At 43.3% G+C, this 21,021-nt stretch overlaps 1 protein-coding gene across 1 annotated transcript; it reads left to right on the plus strand.

Annotated features, from left to right (window-relative positions):
• The first annotated feature begins 7,671 nt into the window (after positions 1–7,671).
• Tmem35a (transmembrane protein 35A) lies at positions 7,672–20,166 on the plus strand. Its single transcript, XM_028875030.2, has 2 exons — positions 7,672–7,953; positions 18,468–20,166. Exons 1-2 carry the CDS (start codon positions 7,834–7,836, stop codon positions 18,849–18,851), a joined length of 504 nt encoding a protein of 167 aa, XP_028730863.1. The 5' UTR covers positions 7,672–7,833; the 3' UTR covers positions 18,852–20,166.
• Positions 20,167–21,021: the final 855 nt, after the last annotated feature.

The raw sequence follows: 21,021 nt of genomic DNA on the forward strand, positions 1-21,021 counted from the left end.
ATGCTGTGGCTGTCAGACAATGGTTGGAAGTGCAGGAAGAATCTGGGTGGCAGAAGTACCTAGGAAGAGAAAAGACAAATGAACTTGTCAGCTCTTTCCTCTCTTGATTGCAATGGAGTCTTCCATAACAATGATTACTTCCAAATAGCAATAAGCATGGTTTCCTTGCGTCTCTTAGTGCTCCACTTCATGGTTTCTTTGACAAGTGGCGAGTGTCATTCCATTGGTTGCTGCAGGCCAGGCAAATGTTTAAAAATGGGTTTTTAACAAAGAGAGTAAGATATGAGAAAAGAAATGAGGTGTAGTTATTGACAGAGAGACAAAAATCATCATTATTTGCAGTTGATTTGGTTGTCTATCCAGACAACACCCAGGGGGAGTCAATTGAAACATGAATAGATTGAAGGAGAGAAGAGAGGTTCACAAGAGAGTTCAGCTATGTGTCTGAAAACAGTCAACAGATTTCCTGTAAGCCAGCCAGCCACAGCCAATTAGAGGATAAAATGGGTGGAATGTTTTCATGATGATGCGTGAGGAGAAAATCCCTAGTCACATGATCTCTAGTGTCAGCTAGCTATGGTGTTGTAAACTTTTAGGTACAGCTAGTTGGGAGGATGAGATAGGAGTATCATTTGAGCCTACAAATTCCTGGCTATCCTGGGCAACACAGTGAGAGCTCATCTTAGTGAATGAATGAGCTCAGTGTTATATTTCACATCTACAAGTGGCAATGAGCAACTTACAGGAGTAGGGACTTGCTTCAGCTCCTGTTTTCAGTCCTGTCCAGCTGGCTCCATTGTTATGAGTCTGATGAGAGGCCAGACATTATGATTGGAGCATACAGTGGAACACGTAGCCCATCCAAACCCAAAGTAGAAAGGAAGCTCAGACAAACTGGAAAGAGCCACAGCAAAATCTAGACTCTCATCACCAAGGTTATTTCTTCGGTGACCCGTTTCTCTAAATGGGCCCTACTTCTCAAAGCTTCCATCAGCCCCCAAAATAAGGCCACAAGTTACAAACCAAGCTTTTAACACATAAGCTTTGTGTGTGTGTGGGGGGGTGATTTTCATATTTAAAAAAAAATAACAGCACTACATGAAGAAAACAATGGAGCTGGGCATAGAGCTCAGTTGGTAGAATGCTGACCTAGCATGGACAAAACCCTACATTTGACCAGCAGCGTTACATAAACCAGGTGTGGTGGCACACACCTGTAACCCCAACACTCAGGGTGGAGGGTGGGAGGATCAGAAGTTCAAAGTCATCCTCAGCTACACATGGCAAGTTTGAAGCCAGCCTGGGCTATAGGAGACCTGTCTCAAAAAAAAAAGAAAGGAAGGGAGGGAGGGAAAGAGAGAGGGAGGGAGGGAGGGAGGAACAAAAGAAAGAAAGAAAGAAAGAAAGAAAGAAAGAAAGAAAGAAAGAAAAAAGAAAGAAAGAAAGAAAGAAAGAGAGAGAGAGAGAAAGGGAGGGAGGGAGGGAGGAGGGAGGGGGGGGAGGGAGGAGGAGGGAGGAAGGAAGGAAGGAAGGAAGGAAGGAAGAAAGAAAGAAAGAAAGAAAGAAAGAAAGAAAGAAAGAAAGAAAGAAAGAAAGGAAGGAAGGAAGGAAGGAAGGAGGGGAGAAGGGGAGGAGGGAGGGAGGGACAACAGTATTTTGTGTGTATTAATTAAATAATTTACAGATTCTTCATATAAATAGGGAAAATCCTAAAATTCATATAGGAGCAATTTCTCAGTTGAGGTTCCCTTTTTTCCAGATAATCCAAGCTTGTGTCATTTGGGGAAAAAAAAATCTAACCAGTACAAAATGATTGTTATTTTGCATACTAATTGTTATGGAGACATACATCAGTTCTCACTGCCACAGAAGTGGAGCGATGGCTTCATACTTGGAATTAGAGGAGGGTCCAGTTACTAACCTAGTGAATGCCATGTGAACTTCTTGGGGACTCCATCTTTATTTGCTTTCCATCTTTTTGAGTTCTCCTGAGTCTTTTTCTGCTATAGCTAACTAGGATCCCACCAACTCTAGATGTGATTAATGACCATCTTGAGACAAAATGCCAAAACTACTCCCTAAGCAAAAGAAAACATTGTACCTAATATAGAACTGTATGACTGATCTTGAGTGACTAACCCAACATAATGATTAATCAGACCCTGGAAAGGCCAAGATGGTACAGGCTAATGGTGTGGTGGTTTGAACGAGAATGTCTCAACTGGCTCACACGTATGAATACTTGTCCCCAGTTGGTGGAACTGTTTAAGAAAAATTAGGAAGTGTGGCCTTCTTAGAGGAGGTGTAAAAAGACTTGTACCTCCCAGGGTACCCTCCTCTTCCTTCTGCCTGCTCAACATATCAGCTCTCAGTTCCTGCTGCCAGGCCTTTGCTTGGTCATCAAAGGCTCTCACCCTCTGAAACTGAAAGTCCAACTAAACACTTTCTTTTATAAATTGCCTTGTTAATGGTGTTTTATCACAACAACAGAAAAGTAACTGAGACCCACAGCAACCCCCAGTTCTTGCCTTTGTTTCTATTTCCTATACAACACTAACACTGTTATAGGCACTTTGAAGCTACAATCCTAGCATTTGGAGGCAAGAGGTTCGCAAGTGAAATTCCAGCCTTGGCTACATGGCAAGACTTTGTCTCAAAAACCAAACAAAACCCACAAACAAAAGCACGGAAGACAGATTTTAGATCATCAGCCTTCTATTATTACCAGTGTAATCATAATGATGATAGAACTCCTTGCCGACCTTTGCCACTTACTGCTCAGTTCTTTGATTGACTTTCTGGAGAGTTGCTAGAGGCTGGATCCATTGACATTCCCTGACGTTAGAACTTTTGCCTTAATTCAAGAATATAGTGACAAAAAATGCTAACAAGATAATAAAACCTGGGTATAAAACATACTATAGTAGTCAAATTCTGAAAAAGCAATAATTTACATATGCCTTTTTCATAAAGAGGCATTAAGGAAAAGGTCAACTCAAATACTAACCAATATAAACAATAATATGTCTTCATAGTGGACTCATGAGTTATTTTCTTTTATATCCTTTAGCATTTTACACATTTTTATGAGTATGTATTATTCCCATTATCATGTCATTTGAAATGGAAACCCATTATATACAATATATTACATATAATCAGTCACTTAACTATGAAACATAGTCTTCCCTGACTGCTCATTTTACTGACATGTTCAATGTGGGATGTTTGAAAAACAAATTACAAAGATTAACATTTCATACTTTGGTGCACTCCTTCCAGTCATTTATTATGTGTATGAAAATAAACAGATTCTACTGTCTGCTATATAACAACAAGCTCATTGTTAGCAGGATCTGCATCTCACTTTCCATGTACTCCTACAATGCCTAAGTCAACAAGGCTTGAAGCAGTCGGGGATGAGTCCATGACTCTTCTCTCCCAGATATATCCAGGGGATGGAACAAGAAAGGATTCATTTCAAGGCCAGCCTGATCTACAAAGAGAGTTGCAGGACAACCAGAGCTGTTATACAGAGTAATCCTGTCTTGAAAAAAAAAAAAAAGGACTCATATTGGTACCTTGTGCGTGTGATGAGGATTTAGGTTGAGGAGGGGTCCTAAGTGGCCCAGAACCATATCTGCAGGAACATACCCAGGCCTAGCTACCAAACTCAACATGAGTACTGGCGTTTTCAAAATCCTTTCCTAGTCACCTTCCAAATCAGTGGTGACAATGAGCACCTTACTCATTTTTCTGAGCACAGAACTGCCAAGATAAAAGGGATGCACAGCCCCAAAACGTCAGTGGCAGGGTGAGAACCTGTCCCACATGGACAGCCTGAGAACACAATGCCCTTGGAGTTCTGACTCCCCTCAAGTAACTTCTGGTGCTCAGGGTATTGTGATGGAGTTGGCTTGTGGCAGTATCCAGCATTCAGGACCAAGCACAGCACCATGTTGGCTTCAGGAAGATGTGGGAGTGTAGAGAATGCTTATCACTGCCACATCACACATTTAAAGCTTGTGGAGGCCTCCCAGGCCATGACTGTCCAATCCAAGGGAGCTGAACTGAAGGAAGTCCTCTGCTTCTTTGGCCTAGTAATAGGAAGATAAGAGCTGGCTTATGATGGAGAGAATCCTTCAAACTATTTCAGATGATATTCCTTGTTTTTTTAGTCACCAAAGGAAGTCACCAAGAGCCTCACCATGAAGGGCAGGGGCCCCAATTTTCCTCAATGGAATTGATTGTGATGACATATTTATATATAAATGAAGGAGATCAGGATAGGGCACAAGGTCCATACTATTTCAGAGAGGGCTCAGACTCAGGGTACCTGTTTCGATAGTTAAACTTCTTTACAAACTTGATGGGATTTAGAATCACCATGGAAACACACCTCTGGGTGTGTCTATAGGGGTGTTTCCAATGTTTCTTTTTTTCCTGTAGTGTGTGTGTGTGTGTGTGTGTGTGTGTGTGTGTGTGTATGTGTGTGTGTTGTATATGTGCCTGAGTAGGTACATATGGAGGCTAAAGGATGATGTCAGAATATCTCTCTCAACTGCTTTTCCACCTTATATGTTAAAATAGGGTCTCCATTGAACCTGGAACTCACTGTTTTGTCTATGCGAACAGCCAACCAGCCAGCCAGCCCTCAGGATCTACCTGTCTCCAGTTATCCAGGTTTTCCTTATCCCATCCTCCTCCTGTGCTCTTCACACCATCATGGGGTTATAAGTGTGTGCTGCCCCACTTGGCTTTTGTCTGGGCGCCTGGAACTGAACTCAGGCCTTCGTGTGTGTGTGTGTGTGTGTGTGTGTGTGTGTGTGTGTATGTGTATGTGTGTGTGTCTGTGTGTGTGTGTCTTTGTGTGTGTGTGTTTGTGTGTGTGTGTTTGTGTGTGTGTGTTTGTGTGTGTGTTTTGTGTGTGTGTGTGTTTGTGTGTGTGTGTTTGTGTGTGTGTGTGTGTGTGTGTGTGTGTGTGTGTGTGTGTGTGTAGCAATCACTTCACCCGCCGAGCTCTCGATCTCCCCAGCCCCCAGAACAGTTTAACTGAGGATAGACGACACAACTGGAATATGTGCCTGGGGGCCCAGAAATGGGGGAAATGGAGCAATCGAACTGAGCATCGTCCCTCTCTGCTTCCTGACTTTAGATGTAATGTGAGCGGCTGCTTCGTAGTCCTGCTCAGTACCTTCCCTACCATGATGGACTGTGCCCTGAAACTGTGAGCAAAATGGACTCTCAAGCTGCTTTCCTCAGATAGTCTGTCACAGTAGAGTAAGGGATAACGTGGGCAGGAAGGCAAGCTCCTTGAAGGGAATTTGTACTGATTCTGTAGTATTTACTTTCCCCCCTTTCTTTCTTCTTCTTCTTCTTCCTCCTCTTCCTTCTCCAAATAGTTTTTGTTTGTTTATTTTTGAGGCAGAGTCTTATACTATAGCCCAGGCAGATCTGAAATTTACTCTGTAGCTTAGGATGGCTTTGACATCATAGCAATCCTCTTACCTCAGGTTTCTGAGTGAGTGTTGAGGTTAGAGACAGGAGCCACTCAGCCCAGCTTGGACTGGCTAGGTAGGAGGAGTATTAAGAATTGGTGACTAAGACGGAGAGAGGCCTCTGAGTCATAGTGAGGGTACAGACTTGTGGAGGCTAATCTTGGATGTCAACTTGACACACCTGGGAAGAGGGAACCTCGGGAAAAGCATTGCCTCAGTCAGAATGTCCTGTGGGTACGTATGTAGAGCGTTTTCTTGATTGCCAATTGATAGACGAGGACCCAGCCCACTGTGGGCAATGGCATCCCTGAGCAGGTGGCCCTGGGTTGTATAAAGAAGGTTGCTGAGCCAGCCAGGGGCCCCAGCTAAGTGAGCAGCATTCCTCCAGGGGCTCTGCTTCAGTTCCTGGGTCAAGGCCCCTGCCTTAGCTCCTGCCCTGGCTTCCCTCAATGATAGGTCATAAAGTATAAGCTGAACTAAACCCTGTCCTCCCAAGTCCCAAGTTGTTGTTTCTTCACAGTGTTTAGCATAGCAGCAGAAAGGAAACAACAAGATTCAAGATTTTCACCTCCCTGCTTGAACAGTGCCACTGAAGTCCGGCTTATCTTTCTGGGGTGAGCTCTAATCAGACCTGGGGTGATCAGCACCCAGCATGCCCAGTTACCCTCTGCCCTAGCAAAGAGACACACCACCCCCTGACCACTGACCATTCTTGTGCAATCTAGAAGACTTTTCAGATCCTCAAGTGTCACCTCCCCATTCATTCTCAGTGTGGGGCAGCAGAGAAACAAATCTTTTTTTTTTTTTTACCAGTTTATTTTTATTTTGTATGCATTGATGTTTTGCCTGCATATATGTCTGTGTGAGGGTGTTGGATTCCCTGGAACTGAAGCTACAGACAGTTGTGAGCTGCCATGTGGGTGCTGGAACTAAACCCAGGTCCTCTGGAAGAGTAACCAGTGCTCTTAACCGCTGAGATATCTCTTCAGCTCTGAGAAACAAATCTTATCAGAGGCTCTGATGCTCTCTTTACTCCCTCCTGGAGTAAACAAAGACTTCATATGTTTAACAAAACCAAATGAGCCTGGCCTCTAGATATGACTGTCTAGTCATTTGAATCCCATTCATAAATGGGAGTTCATACCTAGCTCACAGTGTTGCTGCATATAAATGTTAAGCGAATTAATACGAGAGCAGTTTCTTGACCCTACTAGACAGTCGATTAACATTGGTTTTCGTAGTAGAACATCAAAGGAGGAGAAAAGTCCTACCTAGCTGGGCATATATCAGGAGAGGCTTTATGGAGGAGGCGACATTGATGCAAAGGTTGAAGAGTAAAGGCAATAACCTAATGACTAGTAAGGAGAAGGAAGAGGAGTGATCAAAAGCCTAAATGGTAGAAATGCTCTGGTAGGATGGGGCAGTGAGTGGGATAGCACCTGGCAGTGGGGCCCACTGAAAGATAAATCTTTGAGAGATAGGATCAAAATGCAAAAAGGGGGGGGGACCATGTAGCATGCACTCTACAAACTGATGTAGGTCTCCAGTCCCATGGGAAAGTTTTTAAATACTAACCATAACATGGTTTTTAAGCAAATAGAAGATAATGCCTTCTTCGGTTGCTGTCAGTCCTGAGAACTTAATGGTTTTACAATTTTTCTCTTTCCTTTTTTGAGAGGATGATTTTTCAGAGGGGCTCTTGGTAAGAGTTCAGGGTGGCCTTGAACTATCTATGTAGCCCAAGTAGGTCCAGAACTCACCATCCTCCTGCTCCAAGCCACTAAAATACTGGGATACCAGGCTTGAGCCACCAGGCGGGGCTTGCAGTCTCGTCCTTGAGTGTAAGCACTTTCAGACACCAATGACTTCATGAAGCCCGATGGTTTGATTGAAGGAAATGATGAGGTTTGAAATGGAGAGTGAATAACGGAAGGGTAGGTATGAGGGGATTAAAAGTGCACCTGGTAAAATAGCACAAAGGACATCTCTCTAAACTCCTCATTCCTGGTGCTGAACTCGAAGCCTAAACTGCCTTCTTTGCACTTAGGAATTGGAAGTTGCCGTGTCAGTTAAGGGCTTCTTTGAACTTCTTCACGGTCCTTTCCGCCAGGGAGGTGCAATCGTAGGGCATTAGGACCCAGCGATTGTTGTAGTGAGAGTGGTTGAATCTCGATCTCTCAATTTTTCTCTCCAGCTCCCTCCTCTCCCTTTGTCATTCTCTCTGCCTCCTGCCTCCGCAGCGTGCCTCTAGCTCTCCCTGTGCTAACTGCCTGCGCCTTGACAGCCCCGGCTGCGCAAAGCAGAAGGATTAGTTGGGACTTGCCTTGGCGACCCCATGGCATCCCCACGAACCGTAACTATCGTGGCCCTCTCAGTGGCCCTGGGACTCTTCTTTGTTTTCATGGGGACCATCAAGTTGACCCCCAGACTCAGCAAGGATGCCTACAGTGAGATGGTAAGTGATGTATAGGAGCAATGAGGAGCGCACCCCTATGGGATTGTGACTACCTCTCCTCCTTTCTTTCTCCGCTCCGGTGCCTTTCTCTTAACCTCTCCTTCAGCCCCGGACCCTCCCTTCTCCCTAACAACTTTACAGCTCGGAAGGAACAGCTGGACAAGAGCGATTTCATTGTGGGCTGTGCTGGGAGCAACTGTTTTGGTGCCACTGCATGCCAGTTGGGGGAGGGGCTGCCCAGCGAGGACCCCCAATTTTAAGTCAAGCAGGGGACTGAGACCTGCGTAGCACCTGTCATCAACGAGCCCGTCCCTCTTCCCAGCACACACCCAAAGTCCCAGCCACAGCCAGTCTGCAAGTCTGAGTCTTTCCCTCTAAGCAAAGAGTTTAGCTGGCCAGAGTTTATATATTTTAGGGAGGAACAAAGGGGAAAGAGAAGAAAAGCTGGGGGTGGGGTGAGGAGACGGGTTCCTAAAGCTAGCACACATCCCGTGTGCAGAACTGACAGTATTCCTTTAGGCGCCTGGGTACGATCTGGATGTTGGAGACAAAGCAGTCTTGCCCCAAATAAAGGTCACTGAGCTGCTTCTGCTTCTGCCCCTTCCCCGGAGGGGAGAGCTGGATGTTTTGTTTTATTTTATTTAGTGTGAAGGCTAATCTACAAAATTGATCAAGTCTGTCCGGACTCTGCTGCAGAACCGTCTGTAATCCCCACCATGCCTCCTCCGGTGGCTGCCCTGAGCCAGGCCCTCCGCAGGTTTCCTCTCTGCAGAGTTGGAATGCCCGAAGGTGACTGGCCAAAACAGCTCTGCAAACTGGGGGCTGGGCCGCCTTTCCCAGTTAGGTGCGAGGAGGACTTACGTAGTGGAGTACTAGGAGACAGCAAGAGATGTTTCCAGCACTTTCGGTCTCTCACCTCCGCCCCTGTCACTTTGCCTATTCGATTCCCCGCCCCGGTTGGAGGGAACCTGCTTCTAGAAGCCTTGGCCAGAGCGCCAGTAATGGGAGTAAGCACATTACCCGGCTCTCAAGGTCAAGATGGAAATGAGCTTAGGGAAGAACAGAAAAAAGAGAGACTAGAGGCCAGAAGGTCTCTCCTTTAGGGCTAAGGTGGGAAGGAATAGCCTCAGACACTGAGAGGGATTAATTGCTCTCCTAGAGCTCACTGCAGAGCTTTCCAAGGCCCCTCAACATGAGCTGCAAATGGATGAAGTCTGGCAGATTGTAAATGTTCAGAAAATACTTGCACACAGCTCTGGCTTGAGCTTTTTGTTTCTGTCTTACCACGGGATTACTCTTGGGTGGGGGAAGGGGGCTTAGGTCTAGCCCCAGTGGCAAATCCTAATATGCTTCTCCTCATCTCCCCTCCTCCCTGTGTGTTAGACCAGATGGAATTGAAAGCAGGTCAAAATAAGTAGCCAAGGCTGCCGGCATTGGGGAAGGGGGTAGGGTGAGGTGGCAGAAGCCACCAAAGGGCTTGAAGAGGTTGGAAGACAGGGAAGCAGTGGAGGGCATGCTTTTATGCTTTTGTCTTGGCTGGACTAGTTTAGGGTTTGATTTTAAACGCACGAATGTGTTCTTGCTTTACTTTTCATATGTACGTTTATTTATACATTTGTGCGTGTGCACCAGAGGTATTTTAAGCTTTCCCTTTCTTTAGGGACATAGCTTTCTTCACTATGCTTCTTGTACTCTGAACCTTGCCCAGCTGCCTTAGAGGACCCCCAAGCTGCACCCTAAGAACAGTGTTAAGCTCTGCAGGCAATTCGGCTAAGATGGAGTCACCACCGGGAAGCTTCCTACCAGCTTGGCAGGAGCTCATGAGGAGTACTAGCCACAAATGGGTTTAGAGTGAGCTTCTTCCTAGGGAGTGGAGCTGTCTATTGCAGCCTAATGAAAGCCAGAGAAAACAGCCTGAAGATCTCCTGGCATATACAGAAAAATATTTAAATTGGTATACTCTGACAGAGCAGTAGGAAACAAGTGTGTGTGTGTGTGTGTGTGTGTGTGTGTGTGTGTGTGTGTGCTCACTTCTGTGTTTCTGTACTATGGGGCTTTTGGAGGAGTGGAAATCTATCTCACTGGAAGGTGGATGTCGCAGTGGTCTGAAGCTTATAGAGGATTTTCAGACTGCTCTTCCCCAGGGTCTCCTCCTGCACTGAGTGTCAGGCTGTGTGACTGCTGATGGCTTTCTGACATAGGACCCACTGCATAGTGCTCTGGCTTGTCCCAGAATTAATCTTGAGCCCATATGAAAGGGAGGTAGTTCTTGAACAGAATGTGCTCAGTATACATTTGTGGACAGCACTCAGCATGCTAAGACAAAAAACTTGGAAGTTCCAGGTTAGCCTGGGCTACATAGCAAGGCACTGTCTCCAAAAGCATATATATATATATATATATATATATATATATATATATATATATATATATATGTTCAAAATAATACATATTCTCAAAAAAAGAATATATTATATACACATATATATTTGTGGGATGGATGGGTGAATGAATGATTCAAATGAGTCATTGTAGCATTGCCTCATCACCATCCTTCAGTCTTTTCTGGTTTATTCTTGACTATGCAGTTCAGGAACCATTGCTTGTTTCTGAGAGGGGGGTCACTAGTCCTTCAGAACACCAAGCTTGGGAAAGATGGAATGATTATTTCCCATTTTTCGGAGTGACTCCGCTGCACTAGTGGGGTTCTTCATATATTGACTGCAGTGGTCTTTCTCATAAGATTTCAAGGTGGGGATGGGTGGTGCTGGTGTAGTTATGTTATTTATTTAGAACATCTCTGTGTGGTAGATTCATTTTCTTAGAGCTTTCTGTTTTACTAATGGATAATTGAAGCACACCGAGTTTAATAATTCATCCAAGATCATAGGGAACGCTGTTGTTAGAGAAGAAATTGGAAACCATGTGTATAAGGGATCATTGAATTTTTTTGGTTGATAAAACCTACAACTGACTCTTAAAAATACCCAAAATTCATCTTCCTTCTTTGTATGAGTTCAATTCCCCAATCTTATTTTGGGAGGTTGTTTTATTTCTGAACCAATTTTTCAAAATTTAGACTTATACATTTCTCTTCTGTCTATTTTTATCTCTATTTTAAAGCCTTTATATGCTAGACATGTGGAGCACACTTTTAACCCCAGTATTTGAAAAGCAGAGGCAGGTGAATCTCTATAAATTTGAGGCCAGCCTGGGCTACATAGAGAGACCCTGTCTCAATAAGAAAATAATAAAAGCTATTATGTTATCTTAGATATTATTCCCTCTATGAAGAATAACTGAAGAAAGAGCTTTTTAAAAAAGACTATGAACTTTTCTCCTGGCTCGACTGGAGAATACAGGGCTTGGATTCATTCAAGCCAGAGATAGAATTCTGGCACTCTTGGTTTCCTTATTTGTAACATGGGAGTAAGAATTCCTACCTCAAAAGGTTGTAAACCTTAGCTAAGACAGCATGTTTATAATGTCTGGGGCAGTGCTTGCTACAGTAGGTGTTCAAGGAAACCTTTGGGTAGGTGATGCTGATAATTGACTCTATTTTATGCAGTGGTTTTCTAACTAATTTGAATGGTCATTTAAAGGACTAGAATTGAGTGCATAGAAGAACAAAGTGTACTTTCCTGTGCTCTTGTGAACAGGCCTTTATGCAATCAGATAATATTGAAGAATCCACGTGCTGCAGTGTAATGCACAGTGTGAGTCTCCTACAGAATAAGCACATGCATCTCTGAATTGGTATGTGTTGTCTCATACCTCCCCCAGACTAAGGAAGTGTTATTATACAGTCTTCTATATCCCAAGTGAATCCTGCATGATCGGAGACGCCCTTGACTGAATGCCTCATTAGTTCACTTGAATTGAGAGACAGTGCTTACAGATGCTGCTAAGCAGTTTCCTGTGCAGGGACTGGGGGTATATGAATGGCTAACTTGCATGCAATTTGTACTCAGCTTTTTTTAGTGGTAGTTCTAGCCTGTGAGCACAGGCGATCACATATGTATTAGTAAGAAAACACAAAAATTCTGTCACAAAGAGGCCAAAGGATTTGGACCCTGGGGACCATGGGGGAAGTCTCTGATTCTTTGCATCCCCTCACAGAAACGATTTGTTGATTCTGTTAATTTGGTTATCTGCAGTTAGTTAAATGTTCCCCTGTTTGTGTAACCCTAATAAGACATTCCCAATATGTTTGTGCAGTTTATTTAATGTCCATAGGCAATCTTTTATGCTTCCAATCAGTGCCATTAATTGCTTTCCAACTAGGTAATAGGGTAGTAATTCACCGATCCTTAGACTTCTTGGAAGTGTTGCAGTATATCTATTCCCTTAGAGAGAAAATAGACCCTGAGATGTGACATGGCTTGCTTAGTTCACACAGCTAGTCACACAAGCTGAACTATACACATTACATCAAAGCTGTGTCAGGAATCTTGTAGACTCTCAGTTTGGCCAACATCTGACTTTGTTTCAGAGTGGTTTTAACTTAACAGTAGAGGACAGATTCGCCTGCTCTAAGAAGTAATGCAGACAGGATTCCCTTTGCTTAATGGGACCAGGTTTGTTAGAGTCCTCTTTAGGTAAGTATAAATGACAATGGAAAGTGGAAAGCACTGAAAAGGTGCTTATCATTCATATGAGTAGTTGGCAATTTAACGTGATGAGCTTTTTATTACATTCAAATAATGCTCTATGATTCACAGGTGGCTTTTTTTTCCTACAAAAATTCATGACAGTCATACGTGAGTCAGCAAATTTTGCAGCACTTGTGTAGGTTTTTTGTGGTCTAAGATAGTAACTAGGCTGAGACTCTTAGGCAAAATATATTTTTGTAAGTGCATTCTTTCACTCTCATATAATTCTCCCCGTAAATTTTATTGGAGTATAACATACAGATGACACATAATTGTACAGTTCCAGAAAATTTCAGAATATCCCCATGTAAGTAGGTACCCACTAGAAGAAGATGACTAGTGATCCATCACATCCTATGCCCTTTTCAGTCACTGCCCTTCCAAGGGTGACTTCACTCTCCTGAGTTCTAACAGAGAAAGAGAGAGGAGAGAGAGAGAGAGAGAGAGAGAGAGAGAGAGAGAGAGAGAGAGAGAGAGAGAGAGAGACTCTCACTTGAAGCTATGGTACTGTAAATTTTCGATTACATTTCCAAAACAATCATCTAATTTATAAAAGGGGAAACTGAGGCAATAAGATACCTGTAATTTTATCCAAGCAACAAAACAAATACAGGTACGAGGAAACTGCTGCATGATTGTCTTTGAAGAGATTTGAAACATTTGACTTAACACTTTTGTTTCCCAAGGCTTGGCCTCTTCAGGAAACTATGGTTTCAGGGTCTGCTTCATTTGAATGGAAAAATAAAAGCAGATTTAAAAAAAGTGAATTGTGGCCTGGAGAGGTGGCTCAGAGGTTAAGAGGTGGCTGCTCTTCCAAAGGTTCAATTCCCAGCAACCACATAGTGGCTCACAACCATCTGTAATGAGATCTGGTGCCCTCTTCTGGCCTGCAGGGATGCATGCAGGCAGAACACTGTATACATAATAAATAGATAAATAAATCTTTTTTTAAAAAGTGAATTGTGACAGCTTTTTGGGAAAGTTAGTCAGTCACTTTTTACCATCAGTACCACTAATGCCTTTAGGGATCTCATTACTACAGATTCATGACACGGGACACTTCTGTTGTTAGGAGTGAGGTGGCCTGCCCCAAACATTAAGAAAGGGGCTGGCAATGGTAGGAGTCTTTTGATGTCTCTCTTCTACTCTGCAGCAGAAAGAACACTAGGCTCCCTATAATGTCACTATCATCACATTTCTAATGACCTGTACAGTTTCCATTTGGAGTCATGGATAATAGGTCCCATGTGTGTCTGCTCAGCGTAGAACTAAAGATGTGATGAAATGCCTTACCCACATTCAGTTTTCTCCTGCGAAAGAAAAGGAAAGAACGAAGCAACAAGGGTTCAATGGTGGAACATTTATCTAGCTTCATGTGTGAGGCCCTGGGTTTGATTCCCAATGCTGAAAATAAGGTTTCTTCTGGGAGTGGTTACAGGGACAGGAGGATGGCTGCTTCGAGATTCCACAACACCATTGATAAGAATCGATTCTTGAATGTTAAGTGATTCATGCTGGAGGGGTGACATTTGGAGAAGCTACTCAGAGCATATCTGGAAGTTCTGGAACCTGAAGGGACTGTAGGACCTCTAAGAAACTTATCTTCTCCTCTCTGTGCATCCTCCAGAAGCTCACACTTGAGGATTTGGGAATTCTTCCTTGAAAACCATAGTGTTAATTAAGAGCGGTCCTTTTGAAAATGAACGTGGTGGGCTTTATGATTCACTGTAGTAATCTTAGCACTTGGGAGGTACCAGCATGAGGAACAGGAATTCAAAGGCATCCTCAGATACTTATTGAGGCTAGCCTAGGTTACAAGAGACCCTGGAGAGAGAGAGAGAGAGAGAGAGAGAGAGAGAGAGAGAGAGAGAGAGAGAGAGAGAGAGAGAAGGACCAGGAGTACAAGACCACCCTTAGCTACATATTGAGGCCAACCTGGGCTACATGAAACTGTCTTGAAAAGAAATGGAGAGAAAATGGTCCTCATAAACTTTAAAGAAGCCCTTGGATCTATCACCAGGATAAAGAGGTGGAGGTGGGGTGGAGGCAAGTGGTGTGCATGCAGGTTAACCATGGAGAAAAGGGGCAGACATCTTTAACTCTGAGCTGAGTTCTGCTCCATGTGGCTCTGGCTTCCTTGGACCTAGAATTTACTGTACCTGGAAAATCTCTTTTTCAGTTTCACTCTAAAAATTCCTTGCTCTAATCTAAGGTGAGAAGAGGGAGGAAGAACTATGGCTAACATTTTTTTCACATGCTCAGGAGCAGGGAAGGGACAAGAGTGGAGTGATACCCAAATCCTTGGATGCTCAAGTCTCACTTAAAATGATCTAGTATTTACATTATTTAGGTACATATTCCCATCTATAGATTACTTATAATACCTATCAAATGTATGCTAAGTAAGGAATAGTGAAAAAGGTCTAATTTTTCTTCAGTCTACAGTTGTACAAAGTGAGACCTGACCTTACTAGTCCTTCATTTGGTGCCTTTGAAAACTGTGTGTGTGTGTGTGTGTGTGTGTGTGTGTGTTGTTGTTGTTGTTGTTGTTGTACGTATTTGGGATTGAACTACTACCAAGCGACTGATCTCATGACTGTAGGTGCCTATGGAGGTCAGAGGCCTTGAATCTTCTGGAGCTGTAGTCACAGGTGGTTGTGAGCCACCCCACATGGATGCTGGGGATTGAACTTGGGTTTTCTGGAAGAGCAGTACATGCTCTTAACTGCTGAGCCTTTTCTCCATCCCCCAGAAGTCTCATTTTTTTAATGTGCAAATTTACATTTTCCATTTTTTTATTTTTTATTAAGGAATTTTTTATTCATTTTACATACAAATCACAGATCTCCCTCTCTTCTCTCCTCCTGGGCAGAAGTCTCCTCTTACAGTATGGAGGTTTTTTGTTTTTTGGGGGTTTTTTGTTTGTTTTTGTTTTGTTTTGTTTTGTTTCTGAGAAAGGGTTTCTCTGTGTAGTTTTGGTGCTTGTCCTGGATCTCGCTCTGTAGACCAGGCTGGCCTCAAACTCACAGAGATCTGCATGGCTTTGCCTCCCCAGTGCTGGGATTAAAGGCGTGTGCCACCACCGCCCGGCTACTGTATGGAGTTTTATTGAGCAATAAAGGAGAATGGAATTATTTGCTGGAAAATGGATGCAACTGGAAATCATATTAAGTGAAATCAGATACATAAAGACAAATTCACCTATTTTCTCTCTTATTTGTGGGTTCTAGAATTCTTTTTCCTTTCTCTATTTTGTTTTTTTGTTTGTTTGTTTGTTTGTTTAGACAGGATCTCACGTATCCCAGTCTGGCTTCCAACTCAGTTTGTAGCTGAGGATGACCTTGACCTTCAGATCCTTCTGCCTCTTCTTCCCAAGCTAGGATTAACAGGTATGTGCCAACATGCCCAATTCATTCAGCCTCCTGCATACTAGGCTAGCACTCTACCAACTGAGCTGCATCTTCAGTCTTTGAATTGTTTTTATATTTTTTTATTTGTTTGGGGTTTTTGAGTGTGTGTGTGTGTGTGTGTGTGTGTGTGTGTGTGTGTGTGTGTGTTATTGCTAGTTTAAGCATCTCACTCAATCTCCTTGTTTGCAAGTATACCTGTTGAAATACATCCTCATGGTTTCTAAAAAGACATCCCTTAAAATCAGATTATGTTGCTTTCACTGTCTTATAGGACAAAGTGCAAAGCTTCATAGCACAATTAAGTTTTCTACCATGCAGTCCATATGTTTTTCCTCTATTTCATTATTTCCCCTCCCTTCCCTGCTCTAGTCCACACCAAAGTGAGGTAGTGTTCACAACACATTTATCTGTTCTATACTTTAGGGCCTTTTAAAACCCATTCATTTTCCTCCATTTGCCAAGCCCCTGCTGTTCTTGTAAACACCAGCTTTTCTTTTAAGATTTCACTCTCACTATCACCAGCTGAGGAGATTTGGTGTGTCTCCACTATAACCATTACATTATTTTATGAGACACTCAATACTTTAACACACTTACACATTTCAGTGTCTATTCTTTCCCTTTTAAACTTCAAGCTTCAAGAAGGTAAGGCCTCACAGAATCAACTAAGCAGAGCTCACAGGTGCTCACGGAGACTGGAGTAACAGGGAGCCTGTATGAGTTTGAGTTAGGTCCTCTGCATATTACCTTAGTATCGTGTAGCTTGGTGTTCTTGTAGGACTCCTAACAATCAGAGTGGGGGAATCTCTCTGACTCTTTTGCCTGCTCTTGGGACCCTTTTCCTCATACTGGGTTGCCTAGTCCAGTCTTGATATGAGGGTTTGTGCCTAGTCTTATTGTAACTTGATATGCCATGTTTGGTTGATATCCCTAGGAGGGCTGCCCTTTTCTGAAGGGAATGGAGGAGGAGTGGATCTGGGAGAGAGGGGAGGCGAGGCATGGGGAGGGACTGGGAGGAGAGGAGGGAGGCAAAACTGTGGTTGGGATGCAAAATATGAGAAGAATTAATTAATTAATTAAAACAAAGATAAGGCTTTCTTTTGAAAGATTTATATTTGCATTCAGAATACTTAGTACAGTGCCTAGCATATGGAAAGAATAAATATTGAGTCAGTGAATGGAGCTGGAATTTGTTTGTTCTTTGGGACAGGGGTCTCATTTGTATCAGTCTGATCTCTATGTCGCTGAGGATGACTTTCAACTTCTCATTCTCTTGCCTTCACCACTGGAGTGCTGGGCCTACAGGCAAGTGCCAACATGCCTGATTCATGCAGTCTGGGGGTTGAACCCAGGGCCTCATGCCTGCTAGGCAACAACTCTGTCAACGGTAGCCCCAGTGTATTTTTAATTTGATCAGCATTTTTGGTAGAGTCTAAAATGTAGACTTTAGCTCTGCTTTTTAAAAACCTATCATATATTCCAATGGAGGAAGTCCAAATTTGTGAGGCTTTCCCATGCATGGTCTTGCATTTGGGTTTGGACAAAGCAAGTACTGGAAAGTGTGGATACGGGTGGCATGGACCAGTTTTATGGGTTTGATGAATTTCTTCTAGTTTCTTAGTGATTTACAGACAGCAACTTTTAAAAGTACTAGGAGACCAGATTTGCTGCATTATTACTCTTGATGCCTGTCTGAGTCCATTCAGATTGTCATAACAAAATGTTACACATTGGCAATTTGTGAACAACACACATTTATTTTTTTTTTTACAGTTCAGGAAGCTAAATCCAAGGTCAAGGTGCTAGCAGGTTTGGGTCAGTTGAGGGCCTTCTTTGTGGTTTGATGGCCCTATCTAATTGTTTTATGTGTATGAGTGTTTTTCTTCTGTATGTGTGTCTGTACACCACATTTTTGCAGCTCTACAGAAGATACAGGTCCCCATGGAAGTGGAGTTAGAAAAGGTTATGGGCCACCATGTAGGTGCTGGGAATCCAATCCCGGTCCCCTGCAAGAGTACCTAGTGCTCTTTTAGTTGCTGTGGTTGTTTGGAGCCAGGGTCTCTAAACTATGAAGTTCTGGTTGTCCTGGAACTCAATATATGGACCAGGCTGGCCTTGAACTCAGAGATCAGCCTGCCTTTGCCCCCATCAAGTGCTGAGACTAAAGGTATGTGCCACCATGCCTAACACAGCCAGTGCTCTTAACTGCTGAGCCATCTCTCCAGCCCCACACTTTTTACATTTTTAATCACAGAGATCCTAAACAGATTGTCTCCTCTTTTCTTACCCTACTCACAAGGTTTTATTTAAGGGACAGGGTGAAAAATGGAATACATTCGGTTGGTGTGAAAAGGCGATGGTAGGGGGAAAAAGACCCTTGCTGCTGTTTTCTTCATTCTGATGCTAAAATTGTGATTAACGCATTGGTTTCCTTATGATATCCCCACTCTAGAAACGTGCTTACAAGAGCTATGTCCGAGCCCTTCCTCTGCTGAAGAAAATGGGCATCAATTCCATTCTCCTTCGAAAAAGTATTGGCGCTCTTGAAGTGGCCTGTGGCATCGTCATGACCCTGGTACCCGGGCGTCCCAAAGATGTGGCCAACTTCTTCCTGCTCCTGCTGGTGTTGGCTGTGCTTTTCTTCCACCAGCTGGTCGGTGATCCTCTCAAACGTTATGCGCATGCTCTGGTGTTTGGGATCCTGCTTACCTGCCGCCTGTTGATTGCCCGCAAGCCTGAAGACCGGTCTTCTGAGAAGAAGGCCTTGCCTGAGAGTGCAGAGGAACAACCCTCCTTATATGAGAAGGCCCCGCAGGGCAAAGTGAAGGTGTCATAAGAAATTGAAAGTGCAAAATTAGGACCTTCTAGGCAGTTGTCTCTTTGACACCCAAGAAGATATCAGTGTGTGTTTTTCATTTGATTTATTTATCTTGGGGGAAAAGAGAAAAATACAAACTGCAAGTTAGTTGGCTTGTGTACATCTATACCCTAAAATGACCTCCCCATATTGACATTCGTGCACCACCTTTAATCACTCTGGAGCAATGCTCACATCTTGCTGCATGTTCATGTATATGGCTACTATTGAGGTGTATTTGTGAGATGGACTCCAGCAAGCATGTGACTGTGAGATTATGTGTGGGGGAATGTATTTAACTGCCATGTGTGTGAGTACACACACATGTGTAGGGGAGGCTCTGATCTTGAACTAATCCTGCACAGGTATCCTTCCCTTTATAAATTGATGCCAGCAAAGGTAGAATAAAGGAACCCTCCTGTCAAGAGAATCCTATTCTGGCAGAAAACAAAGAACCTATTTCCAGGTGGGGTGGAAGTCCCTCTCTGCGTTAAGCTGTAAACAACTTACCATTTTATGAGAAGAGTTTCTTCAATTTAATCAGCCTCTAGTTCAACTTTCAAGTTTGAAACACTCAGCATCAAGTTCAGTTCAAACAAGGGACATATGCAGCCACTAGTCTGGTTCTTCAAGTGATGCAGTAGGAGGTTTCTCCTTGCCTTGTCTGAGCCCAGCCTACTGAGCTCTGGCTAGCAGTTGGAAATTTAATTAACAAGCTTTTACTAGCCACAGTCAAAATTGGTTTTAAGACCAAAGCTGCCTCACTTTCACTATTCTCAGTAGCCAACCAGGATCTGACAGCTTCCCCACAGTTTCCACTGAGGGACCAGCCACTGGTCCTGTTAAAAGTTCGAATCTCCAGCCCTAGCGGTTTTCTGAAACCTGAAATTGAATAGAGAAGCTATAGCCAGTGTTTATCTATCAGATGAGTCCTCTACTCATATTGATTTGTCACTGAACTTTGCTAATGTTAACAAAGTGCAAAATACACCCAGAAATGTCTATTTTACACCTCTTCAGCATTCCAGTGGGTGGAGTTTGACTAGGGGAAGGACGTTTGACATGGGTTAGTTGGATTGAGCAGTATGGAAATTAGCTTTCGTAGTTACATACTGCTGTTTCTCTTTGTTAAATGTGCTTTGATGGTTTTAATATTGTGCCAGGGATGGGAAAGGGGGCGGGGTTGTGTGTGGGGAGAGTACTTACTGTATTTTCTTCAGTGTCATTGTTCTTGGTAATTGATAACTGTCTTCTTTCGCTCATTCTTTCAAAATAAAGGTTTTTGAAATTTGGAGGACATGGTGTGGATTATGGACTGAAAATCTGGAAAGAAAAGTTCCTATATCAAGGGACTTAGGTTCTTCAGTCTGTGTGAATTTCTTGAGTTTGTTGGTGGTGGTATTTGTTTGTTTTAAGGCGAGGTCTCACTGTGTAGCCTGAACTGGCCTCACAGTAGAGATTCTCTTTCTTTAGTTCACAAATACTGGGCAGCCAGGCCTGTGTCACCCACTATACCCAGCCCAGGAACCTGCTCTCTCTCTTCCCGTCTCTGAAACAAGGTCTCACTATGTAACCCTGGCTGGCCTGGAACTCAGAAAGATCCATCTGCTTCTTCCTTCAGAGTGCTGGATTAAAGGTATGTGCCACCACACCTAGCTCCAGGCTTTTAAACAAACAAACAAACAAACAAGCAAACTAACAAGCAAACAAACAAACACAAGTCTAGATGGAGAAGAAAAGAAGGGTATAGTAGTCTCAGTATAAAAATGAGGCTGCTAACTTGCTCATCCTTTTAAGTTCCTTCATGCTTTTTTGATGTTACTATGTAAGAGCGAAAGCCTTAGAGTCTTAGGATAAAGCCTTAGCGTGGTGATATTTTATTTGTGCTAAGACCATTTAGAAATACTCCTTAGTTGCTGGGCGGTGGTGGCGCACGCCTTTAATCCCAGCACTCGGGAGGCAGAGGCAGGTGGATCTCTGTGAGTTCGAGGGCAACCTGGACTACAGAGTGAGTTCCAGGAAAGGCGCAAAGCTACACAGAGAAACCCTGTCTCGAAAAACCAAAAAAAAAAAAAAAAAAAAAAAAAAAAAAAAAAAAAAAAAAAGAAAGAAAAAAAGAAATACACCTTAGCATCCCAATATCATATCC

Source organism: Peromyscus leucopus, chromosome X (genome assembly GCF_004664715.2).
Source record: "Peromyscus leucopus breed LL Stock chromosome X, UCI_PerLeu_2.1, whole genome shotgun sequence".
Classification (NCBI taxonomy): domain Eukaryota; kingdom Metazoa; phylum Chordata; class Mammalia; order Rodentia; family Cricetidae; genus Peromyscus; species Peromyscus leucopus.

What these genes read in the sequence shown, in the direction of transcription:
- Tmem35a (XM_028875030.2), top strand. Translation starts at nt 7,834, where the DNA reads ATGGCATCCCCACGAACCGTAACTATCGTGGCCCTCTCAGTGGCCCTG. An exon ending in AGGATGCCTACAGTGAGATG is followed by an intron (nt 7,954 to 18,467) that starts GTAAGTGATGTA and finishes TCCCCACTCTAG; the next exon opens with AAACGTGCTTACAAGAGCTA.